Source organism: Pan troglodytes, chromosome 23 (genome assembly GCF_028858775.2).
Source record: "Pan troglodytes isolate AG18354 chromosome 23, NHGRI_mPanTro3-v2.0_pri, whole genome shotgun sequence".
Lineage (NCBI taxonomy): Eukaryota > Metazoa > Chordata > Mammalia > Primates > Hominidae > Pan > Pan troglodytes.
The window spans coordinates 46,158,449-46,168,133 of record NC_086016.1 but is presented as its reverse complement, the minus strand read 5'-3'; the positions used below and the strand labels follow the sequence as shown (position 1 = coordinate 46,168,133).

Genomic DNA, 9,685 nt, shown 5'->3' with positions numbered 1-9,685 from the left:
CTAAGGGAGATGCTCTCAGGGCTACAGGGAGAGTAACATGAACACTTCATACTCTCCTGGTACAAGGCAAATTATGCCCCCCACAAATCCACATGCTGAAGTCCTAACCCCAGCACCTCTGATGTGATGGTATTTGGAGATGGGGTCTTTATGGAGGTAATCAAGATGAAATGAGGTCACATAAGTGGGCCCTAATCCAATAGGACCGCAGCCCTTCTAAAAAGAGGGGCGCAGGCTGGGCATGGCCGCTCATGCCTATAATCCCAGCACTTTGGGAGGCTGAGGTGGGCAGGTCGCTCAAGCCCAGGAGTTTGAGACCAGCCTGGGCAACATGGTGAAACCCCGTCTCTACAAAAAATACAAAAATTAGATGGGCCTAGTGGTGTGCACTTGTGGTCCCCGCTACTTGAGAGGCTGAGGTGGGAGGATCAATTGAGCCTGGGAGATCAAGGCTGCAGTGAGCTGAGATGGCACCACTTTACTCCTGGGTGACATAGTGAGAACTTGTCTCAAAAAAAAAAAAAATAGGCTGGGCACAGTGGCTCACGCCTGTAATCCCAACACTTTGGGAGGCTGAGGCAGGCAGATCACGAGGTCAGGAGATCAAGACCATCCTGGCCAACATGGTGAAACCCCGTCTCTACTAAAAATACAAAAATTAGCCAGGTGTGGTGGCACCTGCCTGTAATGCCAGCTACTTGGGAGGCTGAGGCAGGAGAATCGCCTGAACCTGGGAGGCAGAGGTTGCAGTGAGCTGAGATCGCACCACTGCACTCCAGCCTGGTGACAGAGCGAGACTCTGTCTCAAAAAATAAAAATAAAAATAAAAAATAAAATAAAAGAGGCGGTGAGGACACAGACACACAGAGGGGAGACCATGTGAAGACACGGGGAGAAGCCGGCATCTACAAGCCAAGGCAAAAGCCCTGAGGATGTAACTCTCTGATGTCTGAGCCACTCCCCTGTGGCACTTTACTACACAGTGCCAGTGAACCAATGCACCCCCTCATTTTAAAGTTTCCAAAGATGCATTCATTCCCAAAAAGGGCCTCTGAAGGGGAAAGCTGTGACCCAAGCTGTCTCAAGCAGCACAATTAGAGCATCTCCAGACCCAGCCCCTCAACCACAGCAAGAAATTAAGAAACGTCCCCAGCAAACAGCTCCTTTCAAGGACTGTGGGAGCTGGGCCATCCTGAGTCTTGGATGTTTGTGCAAAAGCTACATTAAAACGAGTGACCAAGAAGTGATAGGAATGTGAGTGGAGGACACCCATGTCACATCTAAGCTTCTGGGACTTTAAAGTTTTTCAAACTGCAAAACCCTTTTATTTTTAATAAAAGGCCTCACTTCCAAGGAGAGCCCAGCCCAGGAGATCCCCAGTGAATCGTCAAGCCCGGGTCCTCGGGGAGCCGGCGTTCCTGCTGAGCTGATGTTGTACTTCTGAAGGCCTATGATCGCTAATTGCACCATGAGGCAGAATGCAGGGTGCTCTCAGTCAGCTGGGGGTTGGGGTTCAGGCTTTGTTTCATCTTTCAGCCAAGGCAGACAACAACGGACTCATCATCCCACGCAACTGAGTGACGCGAGGCCTCAAACGCAAGCACGAGTGTTTAGAATCCTGCATTTTCAAAGGCTCTTGCCCACTGGGAACTACATGGAGAGGAGATTAAGAACAACAACCAAAAGAGGCAGGGGGTGGGGCAGGCGTGAGGTAGGGGTGGGGTGGGGATGACAGTCAACACAGCTTGGACCAGAAGCCCATGGCACCTGGCTCCCTGGAAAGGCACAGGGCACAGACGGATGCCGCCTTTCTTGCTGGGACACTCCTGCCACCATCCACAGCTCCCCCGTCACTCCACGTTCTTGTACTTGGTGAACAGGTTGTAAAGAACCCTCAGGGTGGATTTGAGGTCCAAGTTAACCACGTCTGCAGAAGGAAACAGAGAAACTTCAGAGGCGTGCCATCCTCCTGTCATTGCGGTAGGTACTCTCAGAAGCCACGTCTCCAGCATGACACCAGCTGCCGCATCCACACACAGCGCTTCCCCTTAAAGACTGGCCACCACCGTGTCCAGGACGCTCTGGGCAGTGCCTCCCCAGACACACAGGTTGTGTGAGAGCTCCTGGCGCGGGCTGACACCCTGCGGGGACAGGCACCTGGGGTGACAAGAACAGAGACACTCCCACAGCCCCTCCTGGATCTGCATCAGGACATGTCTAAGAACCGGTTGGGGGACATGGCTAATGACACTTACCAGGACCAAAAACCCCAGTAACATTTAATGGACCCGACAGCTCCCTCTGGGGCCCCGGAAGTCTTGGGCCACTTTCTTTATGTGGACAAGAACCTTCCTGGGAATCAGACACCTTGTTCATTTCACTTGCTCTGTGACCTCTAAGTGACTTCCGTGATTTGGGGCTCAGTGCCTTCATCTGTAAAATGGGCCTGGACCAGATAACGCTCGAGGCCCTTGGAGTCCTGACTCCCTGTGATCCAAAAGCAGCCATGGGATGACCCTGTGCTTTAGTCCTGATCACAAGCGTAAGAAACGACATCGGTTACTGAGAGAGCAGGTGGGGTGGATGCTAAGAATCAGCAACTGTCCTTGGCACTGGGCGTGGAGTTTCTCGACTCGCACACCCTCATCAGAGCCTGCACAGCCTCCTTTCCTTCCCTCTCGTTTTACAAAGAGGACCAAGACTCACATGGAGAAATGACCTGCCCACGAGTGTGCTGTCAGAGCAAAAGCAGGGCTGAACTCGGCTCGGTGGGCTTGGGGACACACCCGGGGCTCTGTCGGGGAACTCGGCTCGGCGGGCTTGGGGACACACCCGGGGCTCTGTCGGGGATCCCAGGGTCTCCCCCTGACCTGAAGAGTCCACCCCAGCTCCCAACAGCCCAGTGGAGGCAGGGGAGGGAGAATGGCGGCCATGGAGTTGGAGGTGGCCAAGGCGAGGGGGGCAGCAAGGACAGAGGAGCTCCCAGGGGTGGGGGCCATCACCTCCTGGCCCCCTCTGACTCCACTCCCATGGTGGACTCACAGGGAGACCAGAGCAGCAGCCTGACACCGATGCCCCCACGCAGCAGCCCCCAGGTCTGAGCTCTGAGAACTTCGAGACAGCCTCGCTGGACAAACAGAACTCAACCCTCACACCCCTGCCAGACCTGCTAACCACAGCCGCCCCTTAGCACCTGCGCCCAGGGACAGGAATCCCGTTCTGTGACCCATGAACCTCAGTCCCTCTGTGCTCCCCAAACACCCACCCCACCATCGAGCTCCGCACTCGGCTCTGTGAATTTGGAGCGAGCCACAAGCCTTTCTCCCGGGCAAGGGGCCTCCTTAAGAGCAGGGTCGGGGACCCCACTGGAGTCTCCGCCAGGTCCCCACAAGGGGGCAGGGGGCCAGGATGCCCATCATTGCTGGGGGCCTAGGGAACCAGGTGTGGGCCTGGCTCTTCAGACCCGCCCACGTGCAGGGGGTATGGGACTGCTCTGCTTCCTCAGGGTGGGGACCAACAGGGCAGTCTCAGGCCTGCATGGGAGGCCACAGCCACTGCCTCCCTCCCCACCAGCCCTGGGTACCCGGGTAAGTCTGCCTAGCTCGGAGGAGGGTGTCAGGGAGACCGCAGCCACTGCACCCCATTCTCCGTGTCATTCTTATCTCTGTTACCTCCGGATTCTTGCTCCCCAGCTGATTTTGAATGAAGAAGGAAAAGTCTCTCATTCATTGCATCAGCCACAAAATAAAGAGGCCCAGCAGGGACCCCATCTCATAAATCTCTGCGGCTTGGCCCCTGCCCAGTGCTGGCCCAGCGAAGGTGCTAATGAGCACTGCAGACCGGCTCTGCCCCCTGCCTGGGCTGGACAGAGGCCCTGGGACACCCAAGGGACCCTGCCTGGGAAGCTGCAGAACTTGCTATTTGCCCTGGACCAGTGCCTCTGCCTCTGGCCTGGTCTCCACACGTCCGTGGTGGGTTCCCTAATGTGCCGTCCAGCGGCAGATGGGTAGGAAACACATCCGGGCTCAGGGGCAAACACCCTCCTAGGAGGCCGGCCTATCAGAGGATATCCTGGCCTCTGGACGGGCTCCTGCCTCACTCCTCAAAAACGGGACAAAGGGCCAGGTGTGGTGGCTCACACCTGTAATCCCAGCTCTTTGGGAGGGCAAGGCAGGTGGATCACCTCAGGTCAGGAGTTCAAGACCAGCCTGGCCAACATGGTGAAACCCCATCTCTACTAAAAATAGAAAAATTAGCCAGGCATGGTGGCGGGTGCCTGTAATCCCAGCTACTTGGGAGGCTGAGGCAAGAGAGTTGCTTGAACCTAGGAGGCGGAGATTGCAGTGAGCTGGGATCGCGCCACTGCACTCCAGCCTGGGTGACAAAGTAAGACTCTGCCTCAGAAAAAAAAAGTCAGGGGTTCGGGAGGACAAAGAAGCAGGGCTCCCTCAGCAGCTCAGAGGCCAAGGGCCACCAGGGGCTCTTCTGAGGGTACGGGGGAAGCACCCCATGCTGCAGATAGGGCCCAGGCTTTGGGCTACAGGAAACTAAAGGAAGCCCCAGCCAAGCCCACAGTGGACATGAGCAAGGATTTCTCCTCCCTGACAGTGTGCGACCCACCAGACACTAACGCTGAGCTAGCAGCCACCATCAGCAGGGACCTGGTGTGTTCTGTGGGCAGGACCCTCTTCCAGTGCTCATGGGAGCAGCTCACTTGAGCGTAATAGGTGCTCAGGAGCAGTCAGGCTCAGCAGCATGTGATGGCACTGCCCGTGGGCCCTGCTGGAAAGTTACAGGGCAGAGTTGAACAGTGAAGGCTCTGACAAGTCCTGTGTGATGAACATCCGCCCCCCACCCAGCGACCCCATGACGCGTGGAGGCAGGTGCCATCATCACTCCCCTCAACAGATGAGGAGGCCCTGGCACAGAAAGGCAAAGTAACCTGTTCAAGGATGCACAGCTGGGGAGAGGCAAAGCAGCATCCCTCGGGCCCCTAGCCACTCCCTCATGGCCCTGCCTCGCAGCAACAAAAGGGCTGCAGGGCAGCAGCAACGAGGGGTCCCGGAGACCCAGGCCGGGCCGGTCTCTACAGGCAGCAGCTCGCCACACTCCCCGCTGGATGTGTGCTTTGATCCAGTGCTGTCGAGCAGTTTCCAGGCCAGGCATCATTCTCAGCACCGGCATGCAGGGGACAAAGCCCTGCTCCCTTGAGGCTTCTGTTCTAGTGGGGAGGGAGGGACAATAAAAAATAAACAAGGCCAGGCATGGGGGCTCGTGCCTGTAATGGGCGAATCGCTTGAGCCCAGAAGTTCGAGACCAGTCTGGGCAACATAGTGAGACCTTGTCTCTACAAAAAAGAAAAGTTAAAACATTAGCCGGGCATGGTGGCACGCACCTTAGTCCCAGTTACTCGACAGGCTGAGGTGGGAGGATGCTGTGAACCCAAGAGGAAGAGGTTGCAGTAAGCTGTGATCATACCACTGCACTCCAGCCTGGGCAACAGAGTGAGACCCTGTCTCAAAACAAAAAAGAATAAACAGCCATACACACGAGACAGGAGGGTGTGAAATTGTCCTGTGAAACCCCAAGAGGAGGATGAACAGGCAGGAAGGGACCGGCCAGGAACCTTCCGCATGGACTGGCAGGAAGCGGTGGCTGCAGTGGGTAGATGGAAGGGACAGGATCCATTTTCTAGCTATTTTGGAGACTCTACAAAGCCCGCCGTTGAGCGGATGCTGGCAACAGGTGTAGGAAGCATCATGGGCTCCCAACTCATATAGTACCATGGGGGACTCAGGAGAGGGAGCAGGGCTAGGTAGGGGGCCACAGTCAAAGTGGGGGCCCAGGGCACTAAACCACAGTGTCTGAGTTCTGTGGGCTCCTCCTGCATGGCAAAGGTTTTGATGGAGGCAAACAGATGTCTTCATATAGGACTCGTCAAAGCCTTTAATGTTCGGCTCTGCCCTGTAACTTTCCAGCAGGGTTCACAGGCAGCGCCACCCATGTTCTGCTGAGCCTGGCTGTCCCCAAACACCTAGGAAGTGTGTTTGGGGAACTGTGATGCTCACTCAGGTTAGAGAGTCCTCCTATAGGTAACTTGGCACAGGAGCCAGGTGGGGACAGGGAAGCAACCGCCCGCCCCAGCTCTGCTGGCCTCCTGCCTCCAGCTCCGACCCACGCAGAGCGTGCCAAGTCCCTGCTACCAAGTACTGCCTTTGGCTGAGCATCAGGGGACCTCCAGCCCAATAGTCATTACAGTTGAGTAAGCCTTTAATATCTTCTCAGGGCACGAAGCTGCATTTCCAGCCTGAGTGGCCAGCTAGAGACGCACTTAATCCTGAGGTCTGTGGGCAGAGGCCACGTCCTTCAAAGTCAAGTGGTTATTAAAGAACCGGCACTGCCAGCTCCACCAGCGAAGTCCTCCTGGTTCCCAAAATGAGGAGACTGAGGAGCTGGGGTTGGCAGACCCTTGCCCCAGAGCCAGAGACGTGGGGCCCATCTGGGGAACAACACGCCAGCCTTCCAGCCACTTCTAGGACCCGTTTTTCTTCCCCTCCGTGCGCACCCCTCCCGGGGGAACCTGAGCCAGGGGCATTACCTTCAGGACGAGCCTTGGGTTTCTTGAGGCCTCCGTCCAGCATCAGCTCAAAGGCGAAGGACACATTGTGGACCTGCCAAGGAAGGGGGTGGGTCAGCGTGGGGGTCCAACAGTTGTTCCCACACACTGCCCACTGCTGGAGGACAGCCGGCACGGACAGGACCGAGCCTCTGCAACGCTGACGTCCACAAGGACCCAGTGAGCCCGGGGCAGGCCACAGGGTGGGCAGAGATGGGTGAGGAAGTCTGCGGAGGGCCACGTGCGCTTACTAGGTGGTTCTCACCCCTCACACCAGTGATCTGGGCTGAGAGATGGAAGGATGAGGTGCCCGGCCTGCTCGCGAGGGCTCACAGCCACCAAGAGCCTGCTCTGCCCCAGATGCCAGCCACATGATGAGAAGTCACAGGGACCCCATTTTATTTATTATTTCTTTGTTTATTTATTTACTTATTTACTTTTTTCTGAGGCAGGGTCTAGAGCGCAGGCTAGTGCACAGTGGCGAGATCTCAGCTCACTGCAACCTCCACCTCCCAGGCTCAAGCCATCTTCCTGCCTCAGCTTCCCCAGTAGTTGGGACTACAGGCACGCATCACTGTGCCCGGCTAATTTTTGTATTATTATTATTTTTTTTAGAGACGGGTTTTGCCATGTTGGTCAGGCTAGTCTCTAACTCTTGGGCTCAAATGATCCACCCGCCTCAGCCTCCCAAAGTGCTGGAATTACAGGCGTGAGCCACTGCGCCTGGCCCACAGTGACCCCATTTCACAGACAGGGAAACTGAGGCCCAGAGAGGATGAGTCCCGTGCAGAGGCACGCAGGCCTGGCACTGCCCCAGGAAGGGCTGTAAAGACCTGCACGTGAGGCTGTGTCTCTGCAGGATGGGGTGCCCTCAGGGGAGGGAGGGCCCTAGCACTGAGTAGGGACAGTGGACCAGTCAGAACGGAAGTCAGACCGATGGTGGCTGCAAGCGTCAGCCTGCAGGACCTTGGTCCTGTTAGATGCTGCAGAAACGTGGCCACCTCCGCCCTACCGTGACTTCCCCTGAAATTAAAGGGTCTATTACTCCTCAGCCCCCAAATGTACCTGAAGCTTTTATTCTGCTAATGATGGCTGAACAGGTTTAAAATAAAAGCCTTCTGGGCTGTGTTTAAAGACCACTCAGAGGGATGCCGGCAATGAACCAGATTACATCCAGCCACCCACCTGCCGTGAGCCAAGGCTGATGGGAGGAGGGGACATCAAACAAACAAACAGCAAACAAGCACAGATGTCATAGTGCAAGGGACTTCAGGGCTCTTAGTAATCAAACATCCTGGCTGGGCGTGGTAGCTCACACCTGTAATCCCAGCACTTTGGGAGGCCGAGGCAGGTGGATCAGTTGAAGTCAGGCATTCCAGACCAGCCTGACCAATGGGGTGAAACCCCATCTCCACTAAAAATACAAAAATTAGCCGGGCTTGGTGGTGCACAGGGCGGCTGAGGCAGGAGAATCGCTTGAACCCAGGAGGCGGAGGTTGCAGTGAGCTGAGATCATGCCACTGCACTCCAGCCTGGGTGACAGAGCAACACTCTGTCGCAAAAAAACAAGCAAACAAACAAAAAATCCTTTCAACGATCATATTTTCATGATTTTGAGGCCAATGAATCAGAAACAAGAACAATTTTACTTGCAATGTAATTTAATAATTAACCAGGAAAAAGAGGCTTCCCTGAGTTAATCAAATGAACAACACTGGAAAACAGTGTGGGGTGCTTTGGAAAAGCTTCCACAGTGCACACGGCCTGTGCTCGGAGAAGCAAAGGGGCGAATGACCTGCCAGCGCCAACCGCAAGAGGGTCTGGTTAGTCATAGGGTCAGTGGGGAAGACACAGCCCGGCAGGAGGGCAGGCCATGTCCACCCAGGGGCGGGGGTGCAGCAGACGGAGACCCTGCTCCAGAGGCCAACTCAGAAACTGCCAACGGGAACACTGGGCCACATGGCAGACACCCCAACCCTGCAGGACAGCCTGCCTGGAGATGCGGGAGTGCTGCACCAGGGCTGGGCCTGAGGATGGCCAAACACTGGCAATGGGGGAGGAGTGAGGACGGCCAGTGCAGAGGGTGCAGAACGCAGTTCCCCTAAGGAGAGAGCAGGGAGCGACCTGCGGGTGCTGGGCATCCACCATGGGGTCAGTGTATTCCACACAGGTTCCCTTTCCCCTCCCAGCCCTGTACGAGGTGGATATCATCTTCCTTCACAAAGGAGGGTGGTGCTGGGCTGAGATGGGCTAGGACATCGGTGCCCTAAAAAGGCATGGGGCAGCTGGATGTAGTGGCTCAGGCCTGTAATCCCAGCACTTTGGGAGGCTGAGGTGGGTGGATCATGAGGTCTGGAGTTCAAGACCAGCCTGGCCAACATGGTAAAACCCTGTCTCTACTAAAAATACAAAAATTAGCCAGGCATGGTGGCATGTGCCTGTAACCCCAGCTACTCAGGAGGCTGAGGCAGAAGAATCGCTTGAACCCAGGAGGCAGGGGTTGCAGTGAGCCGAGATCGTGCCACTGCACTCCAGCCTGGGTGAGAGAGTGAGATTCCTTCCCCGCCTCCAAAAAAAAAAACAAGGCACAGGGCTCACAGGCATGGAACCAGGACTGAAACATAGAATCTGTGCCCGTTCTCCTCCAAGAGCCTCCCACCTCCACTCCCCTAGCAACACAGGTCCCTTCAGCTGACCACCGTCCATATCATCAAATGAGCTCACACACACGTATGCACATGCACACATGCATACACACACACACACAACAGGCTTGACCCCAAATCGAGATGGAGACAGGATAGCAAAGAGGGGGAATAGCGAGAAAAGATTTTTCTTTTAAGAAAAGATTCTTCTCCATTGTAAAAGTCAGCACCAATTTGGACCGGTGTTTTCACGTGCCTCTCCCGTGCACCTCTTAAGCCTGAGGAATCCTCTTCCACGCTGAGGGAGTGGATGCTCAGGAGGGGCTGGGGATGAGATGCATGACACGCAGAGACACTCAGAGACGGCTGGAGAGTGTGATCGGGTGACGAGGTGGTCACCCCTACACCATGAGAGAACAGTTTA

At 55.8% G+C, this 9,685-nt stretch overlaps 1 protein-coding gene across 7 annotated transcripts in view; it reads right to left on the bottom strand.

The window, feature by feature from the left end:
• Positions 1 to 1,302: 1,302 nt before the first annotated feature.
• Positions 1,303 to 9,685, bottom strand: part of PARVB (parvin beta) — a 144,333-nt gene continuing 135,950 nt past the window's right edge. For all 7 annotated transcript variants that reach the window (XM_003317294.7, XM_063808048.1, XM_016939351.4 and 4 more), the window contains 2 exons: positions 6,599 to 6,671; positions 1,303 to 1,927 (listed from right to left, as the gene is read on the bottom strand). In XM_003317294.7, the coding sequence (XP_003317342.3) occupies positions 1,851 to 1,927; positions 6,599 to 6,671 (150 nt within the window). In that variant the 3' untranslated portion in view covers positions 1,303 to 1,850. The remainder of the gene's footprint in view (positions 1,928 to 6,598; positions 6,672 to 9,685) is intronic.